The sequence below is a fragment of the Bombina bombina genome, chromosome 9, assembly GCF_027579735.1.
Source record: "Bombina bombina isolate aBomBom1 chromosome 9, aBomBom1.pri, whole genome shotgun sequence".
Lineage (NCBI taxonomy): Eukaryota > Metazoa > Chordata > Amphibia > Anura > Bombinatoridae > Bombina > Bombina bombina.
In genome coordinates, this window is record NC_069507.1 from 248,901,819 (window position 1) to 248,923,670 (window position 21,852).

General features: G+C 36.9%; 1 protein-coding gene across 1 annotated transcript in view; it reads left to right on the forward strand.

The window, feature by feature from the left end:
- SORCS3 (sortilin related VPS10 domain containing receptor 3) overlaps positions 1–21,852 on the forward strand; it is a 1,163,020-nt gene that overhangs the window by 953,121 nt on the left and 188,047 nt on the right. The window contains exon 15 of the mRNA XM_053693001.1: positions 17,340–17,457. Within this exon, the coding sequence (XP_053548976.1) occupies positions 17,340–17,457 (118 nt within the window). The remainder of the gene's footprint in view (positions 1–17,339; positions 17,458–21,852) is intronic.

Consider the following 21,852-nt stretch of genomic DNA (forward strand, 5'->3'; position numbering starts at 1 on the left):
TCTGATCACAGCAGTGTTTCCTTAAACATTGATGTGTAGGTGACATTGCTTGAGTTATATTATGTTCATAGTGACATTTTTGACCAGGGTAATATTCTGGCTTCAACATTGTGGTGATCGCAATATTGCTATCAGGGTCTGAATGCTGTGGTAAACTATACTGACTTAGCACAAATAGATAAATACAATGTACTGGCTGAGTGAATAGCCCATGCCTCCCACTAAAAACAGTGACCATGATTAGAAGCTCCTGATTGGTTCACTGATTGTATCCTGCTGAAGAGCAACAATCTATTGAGGCTTTATCCCACAAAGAGGTTAAACATATAATTGCATAAAAACATTTGTTTCATGACCTACACTGATGTGAGATAAAATGAGGGGCCCTAAGCTGATAGTGAGATAAAATAAGGGGGCCTTAAGCTGATAGTGAGATAAAATAAGGGGGCCCTAAGCTGATAGTGAAATAAAATGAGGGTATCCTAAGCTGATAGTGAGATAAAATGAGGGGCCCTAAGCTGATAGTGAAATAAAATGAGGGTATCCTAAGCTGATAGTGAGATAAAATGAGGGGCCCTAAGATGATAGTGAGATAAAATGAGGGGCCCTAAGCTGATAGTGAAATAAAATGAGGGTATCCTAAGCTGATAGTGAGATAAAATGAGGGGCCCTAAGATGATAGTGAGATAAAATGAGGGGCCCTAAGATGAAAGTGAGATAAAATTAGGGTATCCTAAGCTGATAGTGAGATAAAATGAGGGGGCCCTAAGCTGATAGTGAGATAAAATGAAGGGCCCTAAGCTGATAGTGAGATAAAATGAGGGGGCCCTAAGCTGATAGTGAAATAAAATGAGGGGGCCCTAAGCTGATAGTGAGATAAAATGAGGGGGCCCTAAGCTGATAGTGAGATAAAATGAGGGGGCCCTAAGCTGATAGTGAGATAAAATGAGGGCCCTAAGCTGATAGTGAGATAAAATGAGGGGCCCTAAGCTGATAGTGAAATAAAATGAGGGGCCCTAAGCTGATAGTGAGATAAAATGAGGGGGCCCTAAGCTGATAGTGAAATAAAATGAGGGGGCCCTAAGCTGATAGTGAGATAAAATGAGGGGGCCCTAAGCTGATAGTGAGATAAAATGAGGGGGCCCTAAGCTGATAGTGAGATAAAATGAGGGGCCCTAAGCTGATAGTGAGATAAAATGAGGGGCTCTAAGCTAATAGTGAGATAAAATGAGGGGCCCTAAACTGAAAGTGCGCTAAGATTAGGATATCTTATGCCGATAGTGCGCTAAACTGAGGGTGCCCTTTGAATTACAGTTGTAACTCTTAAGTCCCCTCTTATAATAAGAGCACAATGAGCAGCTAAGAGTGATCATCCTTTAAAAGTATAGGGAGTGCTAAAAAACCCAGATTTGTCCCTGTTACGATGCTTTGGTTAAACTTGTTAACCATTTGCTTGTCATACCAGATAGTGAGTTACACTTTGCACATGATCGCACAAAAGATGTCACACTGCGCTGTAGCTTGCTCTCTACTTGTAATCTAACTCAAAGGGCCGCGAGCAGGGGCTGTCAATCATCCTGATCGGATCGGGATGGTTTCACTCCCCAACACTTTAAGTGGCAGAGAGGTTAAGCAGCAGAAGCTTCTACTCAACTAACGTTTGAGGCAAGTCTGAAAAGCTGGGGCCCTGAAGCTGTTTTCACAGCTTGATAGATGGGGCACGAAGAGTTAAATTCCTTTTTTAGACAAATTTAAATGTCCCTTTATATTTCTGAATGAGCTGCACATCTCTTATGCTACAAATACCGAAGCGGAGCTCAGACTTCTGGAAGGAAGTGCAAATATGTCATTTTAAGGCTGTTAATGTGCCATTAAACTCACAGAAACCCTGTCTACATTTTTTATTGAATGCATTTGTACTTTCAGAAACCCATATCTATTGTTTAGTCTTTTCCCAGCAAGTCATTTATCATTTGTCCCTTTATTTAATAACCTAATAGCTGTTTAAATTGCTTGGTGCCTAGTCACTGACCTGTCCTATGTCTATAAGACACCATGTCACCTGACTGCAGTCAGCGGGCTGTAAGGTACGAGCCTCATTTCAGAGCACCAGCCTCTGTCACTGAGCCAGCTGCTAGTAAACATGATCTACACCACAGTTATCTGCAGCTGCGGGTTAAAGGATGAGCGTTCAGATCTAGCACTTTAGACAACAAGAAGCTGTAATGAAGAGCGCTTCCAGCCGTTCTCTGGTAGTTTCAGCCAATCACTAAATGTACTTCCCTGTTAAATACTAACCAGCTTTATGTGCAGGGAAATAAGAGCTCAACATCATTTTTACATAAACATTGCACTTTCATTATTTGGCCCATTTTCTTACAATTTACCTCTAAAACTGTGGTTTTTCACTGCAGTGCCAATAATACAGCCCCTTCAATGTGCTAGGCAGAGATTCATTTATGTTTATCAATAACTGGTCACAGCAAAGGAGATAAGATAAACATATTGAAGGTGTTTTTTATGGAGTGTGTCCCTTGACTGCAAAACAATACACATGTGGTTAACAAAATGGCTTTTTATGATTGTTTTATAAACTATGCACATAATTAAAGTACTTTAATTTTCCTTTAATAAAAAAAAAAAAAAAAACTATTGTATGTTTTTTATAATTGTTGGTTTAATAGCTTTTACATGTGCTACAAAATGTCCCAGTGGAATATCCCTTTAAAAGTTTTAAAATGTAAAGTGTCCCAAATTAATTTGCACCCTTGGTTCATGCAACCTTAAAGGGACATGAATCCCCAAATCTTTCTTTCATGATTCATTTATAGAATAAAATTTAAAATGTTTCCAATTTTCGTCTATTATCAAATTTGCTTTGTTTTCGTGTTATTCTTTATTGAAGAGATATCTAGATAGGTAACGTGCACGTCTGGAACACTACATAACAGGAAATAGTGCTACCATCTAGTGCTCTCGCTAATGTATAATGTTGCAAAATTCCTGCCATATAGGGCTGCAGACACGTGCACACTCCTGATCTTTCTTTCCTGCTTTTTAACAAAGGATAATAAGAACATTTGATAAAAGAAGTAAATTGGAAAGTTGTTTAAAATGTTATGTTCTATATGAATAATGAGAGGAAAATGTGTGATTTTATGTCCCTATATAAAAAAATGCTCCATTAAAGCTAATTTTTGATTATTAGGCTTCTCTGTCTGTCTCTCCTTCTCTCTCTGTTTCTCTCTACAATAAATTTAAAGGGACCTTAAACTAAAAGGGACAGTAAACGCCTTGTAATTACAATACATTTCTGTAGTGTTGCTATAGAATAACATATCAGTCAAGTCTTAAGATTTTTTAAAACAAATGAACACCCTTTTACTGCAATTATTTTTCAATAGCCAAACTCACCCTTATTTGCCTAATGAAAAGGGGCAAAACAAATAATGAAAATATATTGTAAAGTTGATTCATTCGGCATAAATAAACATTTTATATAAAACATTTCAAGGGGTTTACTCTGTTTACCAAATGTCTATTAACCATTAATGCTAATGAAAGAGCACTGTGTAAATTAAATTATATTTGTTATTATGAAGAAGACTGAGATAAAGCTGTGATTCTGAAACTAACAGGACGTGCATGCTTGTGCACATTTTGTCTGTGGGAAAGAGGCTCACTGGCTGATAAAGACAACCCTCTCAGATCTATTGGGGGCAGTAACAACAAACACAGGAACATGAGTTTATCACAAGATACATTTTTGATGCAACAGGTAAACTACTTTCTAAAGGGATAAAAGCTGCAGCTTGCATTGTAGCGTCTCATTATTACACTTCTTTCTTACTTGTACCTGCAAAGGGTTAAACACTTAGGTCTGTTTTCCATTGCTGTTGTAAATTATGTCCGTAGACTTTAATAGAGATACTCGTTGCTGCGACCAGTTTACAAAAGGAATGGAATCTAGACCTTTGTTAAAATCAGCTGTGGAACAGCAATGAATGATTGAAACACCACTCGTGAGCCAATCACATATGGCTATCTTGCAATTACTGGTCTTGTTCAGATTAGGGATTAGCCAAGCATTTCCGCTCCATAGCTGACGTAAAGGGACAGTCTAGACTGAAGACTTATTCTTTATTACTAATTGTTACATGCCAAACAAGCATCTTGCAACAGGTTCCGCATCTGTAATCTGAAGTACATTAAACTTTTAAATAATTATTGTTTGTTAGAAGCTGAACATGGCTGCCAAGCTCCGCCCACAGTTTTCTTCTTGTCCAATTAGCTGTTTTCTTGTATGATAGTTTAATATTTTTCATTTAGCTATTTCAAATTGCACGTGCACAAATCATCATGTGAGAGTAGGAAAACTTATTTAAGAGTTGATTGTGATTGGAGAAACTTAACGTACCAAAATTTACACAAACTTGGTGGGCGGAGCTTGGCGGCCATTTTTCTGCTCCTAACAAACAACAAATATTTAAATGTTTCATGTACTTCTTGCCAGCTTATAGATGTGGGACCAGTTGCAGGATGCTTCTCTGGGGTGTAACTATAAGTAATCAATATTATGTAGTGGGTCTAGACTGTCCCTTTAAAGAAACCACCAGTGGCGGCTGGTGAATTTTAAAGATGGTGGGGCGCTAGACCCCACACCTTGAAATAAAGACCCGCCCTCAGATGGCTCCTCCCACATTACTACATATATATATATATCCATACACACACACACATATATATGTTCACTAAATAAAGTGACTACCTTTATGCAAGACCTTTGGAGTGCTTTTCTGTTTCTCTCTCTCTCTCTCTCTCTCTCTCTCTCTCTCTCTCTCTCTCTCTCTCTCTCTCTCTCTATATATATATATATATATATACATACATACATACACACATACAATACACACATATATATATACATACATACACAGTGTGTATATATATATATATATATACACACACACACAGTTTATATATATATATATTTTTTTTTATATATATATATATATATATATATATATATATTTATATATATAACAACCTTGGGGACAAATAGGAGATGTTTTGAAACATGTAAATAATAAACATAAGGCTATTTCACTCATTGTCCCACAGCTACATTTGAAGTGTGTGTATGTGAGCACCTATAATAATCTGACACACATTTCACACTGATCACTGCAGATAAAGCAGGCACAATGCACACTTGTTTTGTGTGACCTGCAGGTGGGAAACCAAGGAATTCCCAATTTGCTTGTCTGTGGCTGCCAGGATCATTCTGACCAGGATGTAAAGCACAGTAGGGAAGGGATATTACTCTCACCCACACATTGGTTATACGGCTGTGTTTTCACAAACTTACTTTGCCTTCCCTCTCACTGACTGTTAGCTTCTCCCAGCACTTCCTGGAGAGGTCTGATGGTGTCATCATCATCTCACTGCAGCACAGTAGTAAGTGAGTGGGCTATCAGAAGAAGGGGCAGTGAGTGCAAGTCCTAGGTTAACTGTGAGAGCACCAGCAGGGAATCACGGAAATGCAGCTTTATTTGTTATCTGGCTGTAAATAGAGGAGAGTAAAGAGATTAAATATATATATATATATATATATATATATATACTCTGTGTGTGTATATACATATATACTGTGTGTGTGTGTGTGTGTATGTATGTGTATATACTGTATATATATGTGTGTGTATGGATATATATATATATATATGTAGTAATGTGGGAGGAGCCATATGAGGGCGGGTCTTTATTTCAAGGGGTGGGGTCTAACGCCCCACCATCTTTAAAATTCACCAGCCGCCACTGCTGTGATGCCTTGATGCGGACAGAGGACTACTATAATCTAAGGAGATATTTTTCCTTTCTCCTTCTTTGCTTATTGCAGTCCTCATCAAAGCATCACAGGCTTTGCAAGCAAAATGCTATTTTAATCTCTTTACTCTCCTCTATTTACAGCCAGATAACATGATGGGGCTGTCTGACCTTTCTGTATACTTGCTGAATGTGCATTCAATCACTTCCCCCAGACGGCTTGCAGATTGCCTGCTCTCTCCACCAGGAGTTAGCAGGAAGGGCTCTAAGTCACAAGTTAACTTAAAAGGCAATAAAGCCAGACTGGCAGATGTATCCCAATAGCTCCTGCTGCACTCTTTCAGCCCAGCCCTCCCTGGCAGCAACAGTCACTCTCTTACCCCGCACTGGGATGCAGATAGGTGCGCTGAAGCTCTGCTGCACACGTGTCAGGCTGACAGCACTCTGTGTGCGCGCACAGTTCTTCTGGGCACCTCCAATTCCTTCAGTGCATCTGAGCCACAGGCTGCTTTTTCTAGTGCAACCTGTAATCCCCGCCCTCCCCATGCTGTCAGCCAATGTGAGTTAGGTATGTGTTTTTTTTTTATTTCGGACAACAAAGCTTAAAACAGTCGTATAGATAATTAATGGGGGCCCTTAGAAATCGCATGTAGGGACATAATACTCATGTGCAAAATGCTCTAAATCAGGGCATAACTCAAAAACGCCCCACTTTGGGATCTTCATAAAATATTGGCTCAGAATTGTTACATTTTTAGACACATTTTTTCCTACTAGTACTATATCAGATTCTGCAACCCCCACACATACACACACACCCTGAAAAAAAATGTACACTTAACACATTGTACCATGGAACTTGAGTTTGTTTATTTTCTAGCTTTTTTTTTTTAATTCACCCTCAATTTTATTTAGGAGGGCATTGCCCCACCTGCCCTAATGCCCCACTGTTCCTATTTGAGAGACACAGTCTCTAATTTTAAACTCTTTCCTTCTGAGACAGCCATATATCCCTATTTGAAGAATTTCCCTTAAAACCGCCCATAGATTGCCCAGATGCACCAACCAAACTATCAGACACACCCACAGACTGTAGTATAACTAAATTGTGTAATAGAGAAATAAACCAAATTATACCCACTGAAGTCAGATGCCCCCATAATCCCACCCACTATACAACTGCAACCTTCCCCCTTCTGACATGGCCATACCCACAAAATGGTGATGCCCCTCAAGCCTTATTCCTAGCCATAAATGCTGGGAGGTATAACCTGTGTGTGTAACCTCTTTTAACAAATAGGTGTACACAAGCAATAGCGTAATGAGAAAATGTTATAATCCTTTTTTTTATTCCAATAGAAATGCATAAAATGTCACTTGACAACTCATTGTGCATATCCTCAATAGTAGCAAAAAAACAGCTTAGCCCTTAATAGTAAATATGTATCTTATCACTGCAAATTTCAATCACAAATGTTCACAATTACTAGAGAGTCACAAAGATTTTTCAAATGGTCATGTTAAACTTCAATGCATTTTATGCTTAAAGGGACACTGAACCCAATTTTTTTCTTTTGTGATTCAGATAGAGCATGAAATTTTAGGCAACTTTCTAATTTACTCTGATTATCAATTTTTTTTAATTCTCTTGGTATCTTTATTTGAAATGCAAGAATGTAAGTTTAGATGCCGGCCCGTTTTTGGTGAACAACCTGGGTTGTCCTTGCTGATTGGTGGATACATTCATCCACCAATAAAAAAGTGCTGCCCAGAGTCTGAACCAAAAAAAGCTTAGATGCCTTCTTTTTCAAATAAAGATAGCAAGAGAACGAAGAAAACGATAATAGGAGTAAATTAGAAAGTTGCTTAAAAATTCATGCTCTATCTAAATCACGAAAGAAAAAAATTGGGTTCAGTGTCCCTTTAACCAACTGGTAACCTGTTTGCTTACAGTGCACACATGCTGATCTGTCAGTGCCAAATCATTCATCAAATCTATACACAGATATTCGCTAAGATAAAGTCTCAGTAGAGATAATATAGAAATGATAACACCCCATATATCCTCTTAAAATGACATTTTTTTATAATTTTATTGCTACCTGTCTGTAACATGATGGCTAATTAATGTTAACCTCGGCTGTGGCAGATGTGCTTGTAGATTTATGATAAAGCAATTCCAAAAAGGTCAGTTGCAACTTTGCTATAATTAATTTTTTCATAAATTTTTCAAATGCACAATACCCTGCACATAATGTACAAATTGACCAGCTGCCCTCATCATAAATTATTTATAGTAAATGCTTCAATATTAATGATAATTATAAACATGTCTCAAATGCTTCCCAGGTGGCTTACAGAAACCACCAATAATAAGAGGACAACGGCTATTTAGGATGTATTTAATGCACCACATAATTAATCCAGGTTCATTCTCATATTTCAGGCTTTTATGGATGTGAAGAGATGTTGAGTTTCATATTAGCAGACACTATGGCCCATATTTATCAATCTCCGTACGGAGCTTAAAGGGTCGTGTTTCTGGCGAGTCTTCAGACTCACCAGAAACAGCAGTTATGAAGCAGTGGTCACAAAGACCGCTGCTCTATAACCTGTCCGCCTGCTCTGAGCAGGCGGACAGACATCGCCGGAAATCAACCCGATCGAGTACGATCGGGTTGATTGACACCCCCTGCTGGCGGCCCATTGGCCGCGAGTCTGCAGGGGGCGGCGTTGCACCAGCAGCTCTTGTGAGCTGCTGGTGCAATGCTGAATACGGTGAGCGTATTGCTCGCCGTATTCAGCGAGGTCTGGCGGACCTGATCCTCAGTGTCGGATCAGGTCCGCCAGACCTTGATAAATAGAGCCCTATAAATGTATTATTGTCTTCAGCATTGTGGTTTAAAGGGGCAGTCTATTTCATTTTTATTTTGCTTAAAAAGATAGATAATACCTTAATTACCCAATCTAAAGTTTTGTAAAAACAACACTATTATATTAAAGGGATATTATACACCGATTTTCATATAACTGCATATAATAGACAGTACTTTACAATAAGGAAGATTAAGAATATGCACAGATACTGATCTAAAAAAATCTAAAACCTTTTAAAAACTTACTTTGAAGCTCCCAGTTTAGCACTGTTGATGAGGTTACGCTGGGACACCCAGTGAAAGGAACTGGGAAAGCAAGAATAGCAGACACTCCCCCTTTCCCTGCATATGAAAAGACAGATTACACAAACAGGAGCCAGCAGGAGTAAACGCGCGTGTACATCTGACACTGTGGGGCTTGGTTAAGAGTCTGAAAAACAGCACAATGTTATTAAAAATAAGAAAAACTATACATTGTTACAAAAATAACCCAGATGGGCTATACAAATGGTTCATCTACAAAACATTTATGCAAAGAAAACTCTAGTGTACAATGTCCATTTAATACACGTTTTATCTCTATAATTACCTTGTATCTGGGTCTTTGCCGACTACTCCCTTCTCTCAGTTCTTTTGACAGACTTGCATTTTAGCCATGACTCATTAATAACTCCAAGGGAGGGAGAACAATGTTATCACAATGTTATCTGGCAATGTTTCTGATATGAAGTTTTCTTTGGGAGTAAATCTGGCATAAGAAGGGTTTTCCAGCAATGTTTCTGATATGAAGTCTCATTTGGGATTATATCTGGCATAAGAAGGGTTGTCCAACAATGTTTCTGATATGAAGTCTCCCTTGGGAGAATAGCTGGATTAAGAAGGGTTATCTGGCAATGTTTCTGATATGGGCAGATAATTGGCATAATGAACAGTCGGAGCCATGTAAAAGATATGAGGTTCTAATGTTGGGGGCTGCATGACCCATGCATATTATCCAAGGCCTTTCAGATGATGTTGACTGGCATCACTGTAGCTTTAGGTACATTAATCTTAAATATAATGTTGACATTCAGTGAGCATTATCGGGCTGCAGATGCATGCATAGGATATGAGGCTGTATTTGGACATATCGCTAGAAAAATGTAGCTCTACATAGGCTTCTACAACGTATAAAAGGGCTGCATAGACCATTGAAGTCTTGCAAAGGCTTCTAACTATTATAAAAGGGGCTGAGCGGATCATGTCGGACAGACCGATGATAAATCGGCCCCATTGTATCTTAATCTGCATTAGATAGCTCACACCTCATGTTTTACCCAAAAACAAGTACAGTCCACTGTTTAGCAACAATATCTAATATTATTTAATCCAAATAACAGAAAGCAGATACAAAGGGATCTAATTAGCATGCACATTTTGCTTCATTAGATACATTTGTAATGCTAATGTATCTATGTTCATTTCTGAAAACTGTTTGGCTAATTATCATTACTGTGCATGCATCTTAATGAATCTGTTTATTCATGTCACACACAGCTCTTCAGAGCTTGTCACTAGTAAAATGGAGTTTTGACACTAAGCCATTAACAAGTCACCAGATGGATTCCATTAGCCAGCCTCACAGTCCTGTGCACTAGCCCTAGGGTTCCACCTCAGCCATGTTTTCCTGAACACTTATGAGTTACACATGCTGCTGGTTGTGCAGAGGGGAACATGAATTGCACCCCTGGACAGCACACAAATAGTGATACTGGACAGCACAATACATGTTCCTCCCTGCATACCCTGAAAAACATGGTCGAGGTGGCAACGCTAACTAGCCCTGATGAGATCTTTTTAAAGGGACAGTCTGGTAATAATTAAAGGGACAGTATAACAAAAAACTTTCTCTCCTTTAATTTGATCCCAATAATCCCTTTTACATGCGGGGTGTATTAAATTGTTTACAAATACATGCGTACCTCAGAGATATTGCGGGTTTGGTTCCAGACCACCGCAATAAAGCAAATATAGCAATAAATGTAGCAAAACAATGTACCTACCTTAATTAAAAAATACTTTATTGCTAAAAATGCTAACCATCATCTGAGCATTCAGTGAGTCCTAGGGACCGAATTATCAAATGGTGGTGAAATGCTTGTGCAATGCCGTCCGCTGCACATACGGGGCCAATCGTATCAGATTGCGATGATTGCGATCCACCACCTTTTAGTTAAGGCGCGGCGGTCTTACGACCGCTGCTTCTTGACTTCAGTTGCCGGCGATCCAGAAACTTTGGGGGTAGATTGCAGCATCCACTGCTTAATAAATCTACCCCATAATCTCTTTGCTGGTGTTCTGTATATATAGGTGTGTATATATTTCTATAAATGTTGGAAAAATTGAGCTGATATTGTTGCTCAACACAGTGTTGCCACAAACCTTGCATTTGTAAGAAGAGCAATATCTGAGAAGTGCAATAAAGCAAAGCGCAATAAAACAAGGTATCCCTGTAGCTCCTTAGACTGTATTTTGGCATTTGATATAGCTGATTTAGCCTGTTGTTTCCTTACCTATACTGAAAGTTTATATATCTAACTTATTTTTATGGGCTGTGGTTTCAGAGAGCAAATCCAACTATTTATTTTGGAAAAAGAAGCATAAATGAGCAATTTCTCATACTTTTTTTTATGCTGCAGCTGGTATAACAAGTCATGGGGAACACATTCAGGGAAAAACAATTTTACAGTGAACTGTCCCTTTAAACTTTCATTATTCAGATAGGGCATGTCATTTTAAACAACTTTCTAATATACTTCACATTTGCTTTGTTCTCTTGGTATTCTTTGTTGAAAACCAAACCTAGGTAGGCTCATATGCCCTTGATGGCATCCTCTTATCTCAGTGCATTTTGATAAATTTTCACAGTTAGACAGTGCTAGTTCATGTGTGTCATGTATATAACATTGCACTCACTCCTGTGGAGTTATTTATGAGTCAGCACTGGTTGGCTAAAATGCAAGTCTGTCAAAAGCACTGTGATAAGGGTCAGTCTGCAAAGGCTTAGATACAAGGTTATCACAGGGGTAAAATGTATAGTAATATAAATGTATTAATTATTAAAAACTGGAGAATAGGTAATAAAGAGATTAGCTTTTTAAACAATAACAATTATGGAGTTGACTGTCTCTTTAAGCCATTTACAAGCTTAAAATTAGTTTTTTTACTGAAAAAAATCTGCAGCACAGTACTAGATTTGCCAACCTCAATAGGATTCATAAATCAAAAATGTATGTTTGTGTGAATGCAATTCTCAATAAAGCCATAAAGCTTTAGTTAAGTTGTCTAAGACTCCAGTCTACAAAGCTGGTCTCAAGAACATTTTCTGTTGGTAGATAAAATGGAATTTATTTGGAAATATTCTTATTAAGAAACAGAAATATCATAAATAAAATGAAGAGTTTGTGGATAAAATGAACAAGCTGGGTTTTGCTAAATTACACTCACAATAAAACACCTGCCATTAAAATGGCCTTACATAAAGTCCGAATGTCTAATCTACTTTCTTTATTCTCTTTGTAAATATTGTTATCAGTCACACAAAGGATAACTATGGAGTAGAGATAGCGCCCCTTCTTTTACATAGACAGCACCCTTACCATGACAGACTCTCACCTGCACATAGCTAATCTCATGCCACATTGCTTGTTGTAAGGGGTCTGTATTTTTAATTCACCTGTATTTTTATAACTAGAAAGGTCCTTTGCCTCTGTGCATTTTCCTATTTTATTTTTCACTTAAAGGGACAGTCTACGTGATAATTTGTATTGTTTAAAAAGATAGATAATCCTACTTGATGATAAAAGTAAATTGAAAAGTTGTTTAAAATTAATGCCCTATCTGAATCATGAAAGTTACATTTTGACTAGACTGTCTCTTTAATTCTTACTTCACCTATCTTGACAGTTTATTCAGACTTTCTCCTTGAGTAGTGACATATAAATGCCTTAAAGGGACACTAAACCCAATTTTTTTCTTTCGTGATTCAGATAGAGCATGAAATGTTAAGCAACTTTCTTATTTACTCCTATTATAAATTTTTCTTCGTTCTATTGCTATCTTTATTTGAAAAAGAATGCATCTAAGCTTTTTTTTTATTCAGAACTCTGGGCAGCACTTTTTTATTGGTGGAGGAATGTATCCACCAATCAGCAAAAACAGCCCAGGTTGTTCACCAAAAATGGGCCAGCATCTTAACTTACATTCCTGCATTTCAAATAAAGATATTAAGAGAATGAACAAAATTTGATAATAGGAGTAAATTAGAAAGTTGCTTAAAATCTCATGCTCTATCTGAATCACAGAAGAAAAAATTTGGGTTCAGTGTCCCTTTAACTGACACAGCTTTTTGTAGAGAACTATGTGGGTACTTAATAGACACTGGCAGGACGTTGATGGTTTATATAGGGGCTCCTTAGGCACATTTGCATAACAATTAGGTTAGGTTTACTGTGAGATGAAAGTGCTTCATATCTCTCTGGCAAGGCAGAAGCACGTTCCCTGTTAAGGATGGGAGAGCTGATTAAAAAACACACAGAGACCTATTATCCCTCCCAGCAAGAGGGACAGGCGAGCTGCTGGGTAAATTAGTTTCTAGAAGAAAATAGACCCCAGTTTGTGCACTAATACAACTTAGCTTCCCAATGAAGCTATTATCTTGTCTCAAACTCTGTTTAAGAATGTGCTTATTTGCTTCATTGTGTGTTGACTTCTTAATATTGATAGATGTTATATGAGTCAACAGTTGTAAATAAAAATGTCTCCATCTTCAAATTATAAAACGCTTACAAATGTATTTTATATAGAGTTTTGGATCATTATGTCTTGCAGTTGGGTCCGGAAACTCACTTGTTGGCAGTGGGATTACAAGTTCCATGTACAGTAGGAAGTGCTTGCTCACTTGTGTTTCTGCTGATCAGAATCTTTACCAGTGTGTTAACATAAATGGTATAAAAAACCCTTTGTTTATCAAGTGAACAGCGCATACAGGTTTGTGTGAGTCATGCAGTATTCATCTTATAAATACTCTGATGACTGAGGAGTGAATTGCACATAATAACAGATAACTGCATCCATATTTTAATATCTGACTTACGTAACACATGTGGTGCTAGAAGAGATTTAGGGGCAAATTTATCAAGGCCCGTGTCAAAACGTCAGCAAAAACAAGTTATGAAGCAGCGGTCTAAAGACAGCTGCTCCGTAACCTGTTCGCCTGCTCTGAGGCCGCAGACAGCAATCAACCGATCAGATACGATTGGGTTGATTGACACCCCCTGCTAGCGGCCAATTGGCCGTGAATCTGCAGGGGGCGGCATTGCACCAGCAGTTCACCAGATCTGCTTGTGCAATGCTGAATGCGGAGAGCGGATCATGTCAGACATACATTTAATAAATAGGCCCCTTAAAAATTGCTTTATTCTAAAGTGATAATGGTAATTAGATTCAGACTAGAGGGCCTATTTAACAAGGTGCGGACGGACATGATCCGAAATTGCAGATCATGTTCCGCTGCACATCGATAAATGCAGACAGCATACGCTCTCTGCATTTATCATTGCACCAGCAGTTCTTGTGAACTGCTGTTGCAACGCCGCCCCCTGCAAATTTGCCGCCAGCAGGGGGTGTTAACGATTTCCGGCGATCTCTGTACGCCCCCTCAGAGCAGGCGGACAGGTTATGGAGCAGCAGTCTCTAGACCGCTGCTTCATAACTTGCTCGCCAGAAACACGGGGCTTCAAGCTGCATATGGAGCTTGATAAATATGCCCCTAGATCTACTACAAAAAAAGGGTCTGTTTTAGGGGCTCTTGTTAGAAATGCGTTGACAGCAGGGCTGGCTCTATATGTGAACAAGGTTGGAAAACAGGAGCCAGATGGCATTTGTCAGGGGCGGTACATAAGGGGAACATATTCAGGCTAATACTTGTGCTTATTTTAAAAAATATCCTCATGTGGGGTCCATAAACTGGGTATCAGTCTGCTCTTGTGTTTAATCTCGGAGGCTGATAACTATGGTTGAGTTTAGAAAGTAGTGAGTGGAGGTTTGAGAGGTAACATTTCATTGTTGGAACCAGGCAGCATAATGTCTTGAGCCAGGCCTGCCTGACGGCTTTATTTGGACAGCAGTGATGGTGGCAGCATTGCCAATGAGGTGGGGGGAGGGGCTTACTCACCTGGATGCCACCGTTCTACAAAACATTCAGTGAGTTAATACTGATCCTAACTTTAACCCAAACTCTAAACCTGGCACTAGTCTGTGCCTAACCTAAATCTAACACCATGTTCTAACCCTAAAAACTTAACAACAACCCTAACTTTAGCTGTAACCTAAACAAAAGCCTAGGTCTAACCTTAGCACTAACCTGATCCTAACTCTAATAAAATCTTAGCACTAATCCTAACCCTAAATCAGGCCTATGTTCTTAACCCTAACCCTAAATCAGGCCTATGTTCTTAACCCTAACCCTAAATCAGGCCTATGTTATTAACCCTAACCCTAAATCAGGCCTATGTTCTTAACCCTAACCCTAGATGTAACTTAAAGGGACAGTCTACTCCGGAATTGTTATTGTTTAAAATAGATAATAATAATCCCCTTATTACCCATTCCCCAGTTTTGCATATCCAACACTGTTATATTAATAGACTTTTTACCTTGTGTGATTACCTTGTATCTACACCTCTGCAAACTTTGGGGTAGATTTAACAAGCAGCGGATGCTGCTATCTACCCCCGTACTTTCCAGATCGCTGGAAATGTAAAGTAAGAAGCATAAGACCGCTGCTCCTTAACTTGTCCACCACCTCTGAGGCGGCGGACAGCAATCAGCCCAATCGGATACGATCGGGTTGGTTGACACTCTCTGCTAGTAGCTGCAAATGTGCAGGGGGCGACATTGCACAAGCATTTCACTAGAAATGCTTGTGCAATGATAAATTATTTATCGATGTGCGGCGGAAATTGATAAATCTACCCCTTCCCCTTATTTCAGTTCTTTTGACAGACTTGCATTTTAGCCAATCAGTACCCTCTTATAAGTAACTCCATGGACAAGAGCACAATTTTATCTATATGGCACACATGACCTAACGCCCTCTAACTGTAAAAAACAGTCAAATGCATTTAGATAAGAGGCAGCCTTCAAGGGCTTAGGAACTAGCATATGAGCCTACCTAGATTTAGCTTTCAACAAAGAATACCAAGAGAACAAAGCAAAGTTGATGATAAAAGTGAATTGGAAAGTTGTTTAAAATTGCATGCCCTATCTGAATCATGAAAGTTTAGTTTTGACGTGACTGTCTCTTTAACCACAAATTTACGTAACCCTAGCACTAATCTAATCAGAGCATAGGGATTACCCAATTGGTGCGACACATCTGTCGTCACATCAGTACACTATATATCACTATGTAAGGGCCTTGGAAGAGTAAAAAAAATTATTGTTAAGGTGCATCAATAATCGTATGGGATTGTTCACCAAAAAGCATATTTTATCAAAAATGTAAAATTTGTATGTAAATTACACAGGAATAAATCAAATTAAATATGCACACCATAAATAGTAATTTAAGAACAATGAATGTGAAAAAACACATAGAAATTTATACTTAAAAGTATGAAATATAAAGCGTAATAGTTTTTTTTATCATAAAATGGGCTGAGCATGGGTGTATATGAAATTGTCTCTCAAATCCCTGCGTAGTTCTGTAAATATCTCCGCCCTACAGATCTCACTGTTTTTTTAAAAGGGGACAAGCTTTTATCCAAATACTCAAAATGCTAATTACTCTGAAAAGAAAAGCTATGCATACGAAAATAACAGTGCTCCATGTATACTCAAAATGCTAATTACTCTGAAAAGAAAAGCTATGCATACGAAAATAACAGTGCTCTGTGTATACTTCATCCTCCTTTACTCTCATTATTTCTATTTGAGACATCTCGCCACTCGCAGGGACAGCCCCTTTTTATTTATAGAATTCCATGATGGCTGCCTCTGCGAGTGTTGGAGTAGTAAAGCATGTGTAGACCGGCACATTTTTAAAAAATGGCCCCTAAGTTGCCTTTTAATAATACATTTGTTGATTATGCAGTTCTACTGAATGTAAGGTTTAATTCACTAAGATGCTTTTGTGAATTATCTCGTTAATATAACATAGTAATTGGAAATTTCTTATTAAGCCTTTGCTTGAACTGTTCTAAAAGGTCAAATGATGTGGCAATGTTATATCATTGATGGCAAATCCTATGGAAATGTTTTTATGGTTTTATTGAGTTTGCTATCTCCATGAAATAGACGGTGAGTGTTCTGTGAGTTCTCATTAAGCCAACAGATATCATCACTGTCGGATAAACCATCTCAAATTGCTCAGTTGCACAGTGATATTGATCCTCCTCTTAGACCATGGGCCTATGACATGTTAAGAACTGTGTCAGACATATGAGACTAAAGCTATAAAGAGGATTAGTATGAACAAAGCAAACTTAATTCTGTTTGTAAAAAGTAACGTGTAGAGTTGTACTTTGTAAATGGGATTATGTAGTCAAGAATCTTCCGTCTCTCTGTTAACAAGACTTTGTTTCTCTTCATGCACAGAGTATTTGGACATTTCAGTCTTCGCTCGGAATGGCAGCTGATAAAAGTTGATTACAAATCTATCTTTGGAAGGAAATGCAATGAAAATGACTTTGAGAGTTGGCATTTGCATAATCAGGTATTTCATTTCAGTTACATTAATGAGTAGTATGTACTGGAATTTAAAAGCATGATACTATGTTACTGTGCGTGCTGTATGTAATTACAGTATGCTACAGAACCTGATAGCCTGATATATGTAGGTACTCTATATACATACATTACATCTGATAATTACAGTAATTACAGTATACTACAGAACCTGATAGCCTATTATATGTAGTTACTCTATATACATACACTTCATCTGATAATTACAGTAATTACAGTATGATACAGAACCTGATAGCCTGATATATGCAGTTACATTATGTTACTCTATATACATACACTTCATCTGATAATTACAGTAATTACAGTATGATACAGAACCTGATAGCCTGATATATGCAGTTACATTATGTTACTCTATATACATACACTTCATCTGATAATTACAGTAATTACAGTATACTACAGAACCTGATAGCCTGATATATGTGGTTACATTATATTACTCTATATACATACATTACATCTAATAATTACAGTAATTACAGTATACTACAGAACCTGGTAGCCTGATATATGTAGTTACATTATGTTACGCTATATACATACACTTAATGTGATAATTACAGTAATTACAGTATGCTACAGAACCTGATAGCCTGATATATGTGGTTACATTATGTTACTCTATATACATACACTTCATCTGATAATTACAGTAATTACAGTATACTACTGAACCAGATAGTCTGATATATGCAGTTACATTATATTACGCTATATACATACACTTAATGTGATAATTACAGTAATTACAGTATACTACAGAACCTGATAGCCTGATATATGTGGTTACATTATGTTACTCTATATACATACATTACATCTGATAATTACAGTAATTACAGTATACTACAGAACCTGATAGCCTGATATATGTGGTTACATTATGTTACTCTATATACATACATTACATCTGATAATTACAGTAATTACAGTATACTACAGAACCTGATAGCCTGATATATGCAGTTACATTATGTTACTCTATATACATACACTTAATGTGATAATTGCAGTAATTACAGTATACTACAGAACCTGATAGCCTGATATATGCAGTTACATTATGTTACTCTATATACATACACTACATCTGATAATTACAGTAATTACAGTATACTACAGAACCTGATAGCCTGATATATGCGGTTACGTTATGTTACTCTATATACATACACTTAATGTGATAATTACAGTAATTACAGTATACTACAGAACCTGATAGCCTGATATATGCGGTTACGTTATGTTACTCTATATACATACACTTAATGTGATAATTACAGTAATTACAGTATACTACAGAACCTGATAGCCTGATATATGCAGTTACATTATGTTACTCTATATACATATACTTAATGTGATAATTACAGTAATTACAGTATACTACAGAACCTGATAGCCTGATATATGCAGTTACATTATGTTACTCTATATACATACACTTAATGTGATAATTACAGTAATTACAGTATACTACAGAACCTGATAGCCTGATATATGCAGTTACATTATATTACGCTATATACATACACTTAATGTGATAATTACAGTAATTACAGTATACTACAGAACCTGATAGCCTGATATATGCAGTTACATTATGTTACTCTATATACATACACTACATCTGATAATTACAGTAATTACAGTATACTACAGAACCTGATAGCCTGATATATGCGGTTACATTATGTTACTCTATAAACATACACTACATCTGATAATTACAGTAATAACAGTATACTACAGAACCTGATAGCTTGATATATGCGGTTACATTATAATACTCTATATACATACACTACATCTGATAATTACAGTAATTACAGTATACTACAGAACCTGATAGCCTGATATATGCGGTTACGTTATGTTACTCTATATACATACACTTAATGTGATAATTACAGTAATTACAGTATACTACTGAACCTGATAGCCTGATATATGCAGTAACATTATGTTACTCTATAAACATACACTACATCTGATAATTACAGTAATTACAGTATACTACAGAACCTGATAGCCTGATATATGCGGTTACGTTATGTTACTCTATATACATACACTTAATGTGATAATTACAGTAATTACAGTATACTACAGAACCTGATAGCCTGATATATGTGGTTACATTATGTTACTCTATATACATACACTACATCTGATAATTACAGTAATTACAGTATACTACAGAACCTGATAGCCTGATATATGCAGTTGCATTATGTTAATCTATATACATACACTTAATGTGATAATTACAGTAATTACAGTATACTACAGAACCTGATAGCCTGATATATGCAGTTACATTATGTTACTCTATATACATACACTACATCTGATAATTACAGTAATTACAGTATACTACAGAACCTGATAGCCTGATATATGTGGTTACATTATGTTACTCTATATACATACACTTAATGTGATAATTACAGTAATTACAGTATACTACAGAACCTGATAGCCTGATATATGCAGTTACATTATGTTACTCTATATACATACATTACATCTGATAATTACAGTAATTACAGTATACTACAGAACTTGATAGCCTGATATATGCGGTTACATTATGTTACTCTATATACATACACTACATCTGATAATTACAGTAATTACAGTATACTACAGAACCTGATAGCCTGATATATGCGGTTACATTATGTTACTCTATAAACATACACTACATCTGATAATTACAGTAATTACAATATACTACAGAACCTGATAGTCTGATATATGCGGTTACATTATAATACTCTATATACATACACTACATCTGATAATTACAATAATTACAGTATACTACAGAACCTGATAGCCTGATATATGCAGTTACATTATATTACGCTATATACATACACTTAATCTGATAATTACAGTAATTACAGTATACTATAGAACCTGAAAGCCTGATATATGCAGTTACATTATATTACGCTATATACATACACACTTAATCTGATAATTATGGTAATTACAGTATACTACAGAACCTGATAGCCTGATATATGCAGTTACATTATGTTACTCTATATACATACACTTCATCTTATAATTACAGTAATTACTGTATACTACAGAACCTGATAGCCTGATATATGCAGTTACATTATGTTACTCTCTATATATACACTTCATCTGATAATTACAGTAATTACAGTATACTACAGAACCTGATAGCCTGATATATGCAGTTACATTATGTTACTCTATATACATACATTACATCTGATAATTACAGTATACTACAGAACCTGATAGCCTGATATATGCAGTTACATTATATTACGCTATATACATACACTTAATCTGATAATTACAGTAATTACAGTATACTACAGAACCTGATAGTCTGATATATGCAGTTACATTATGTTACTCTATATACATACACTACATCTAATTATTACAGTAATTACAGTATGCTACCAAACCTAATAGCCTGATATATACAGTTACATTATGTTATGCTATAAACATACACTTTATCTGATAATTACATTGATTACAATATACCACAGCACCTAATAGCCTGATATATGCAGTTACATTGTTTTTACTCTCACTCTCTCTCTCGCAATATATTGAGATATATATATACTTTATCTGATAATTACAGTAATGTTAGTATACTACAGAACCTGATAGGTTTATATATGCAGTTACATTATGTTACTCTCTCTCTCCTTCTCTCTCTCTCTCTTTATCTCTCTCTCTCTCTCTCTCTCTCTCTCTCTCATATATATATATATATATATATACACTTTATCTGATAATTACAGTAATTACAGCATACTACAGAACCCTATAGTCTGATATATGCAGTCAAATTGTGTTACTTTCTCTATATATGTAAATATCAGTACCATTGTATTATTATTATTATTATCAGGTATTTGTAGAGCGCCAACAGATTCCGCAGCGCTGTAAACATAGTCGGTGTACAGGATAGCTTTTGTAGGGATCAAGTGGGTAGAGGGCCCTGCCGAGAGTTTCACTGTTGTAGTTGGCTCTTATGAAGGCAATCTGCAAACAGCTGGGCTCATAGGCTTACATTCTAAGGGGTTCAAGGGGAAAGCAATGGAGATAGGAAAGGTTAGTATAGGTTGTTTGCATCCCTGAATAGTAGAGTCTTTAGGGAGCGCTTGCAGTCTTGTGGAGCAAGGCAGGGAGTTCCACAAGATGGGGGCCAGTCTGGAGAAGTCCTGTAAACAGGAGTGTGAGGAAGTAACAAGAGGGGAGGAGAGGATGATATCCTGAGCTGATCGAAGGGGACGGGAGGGAGAGTATCTGGAGACAACGTCTGAAATGTAGGGGGGAGCAGTGCAGTTGA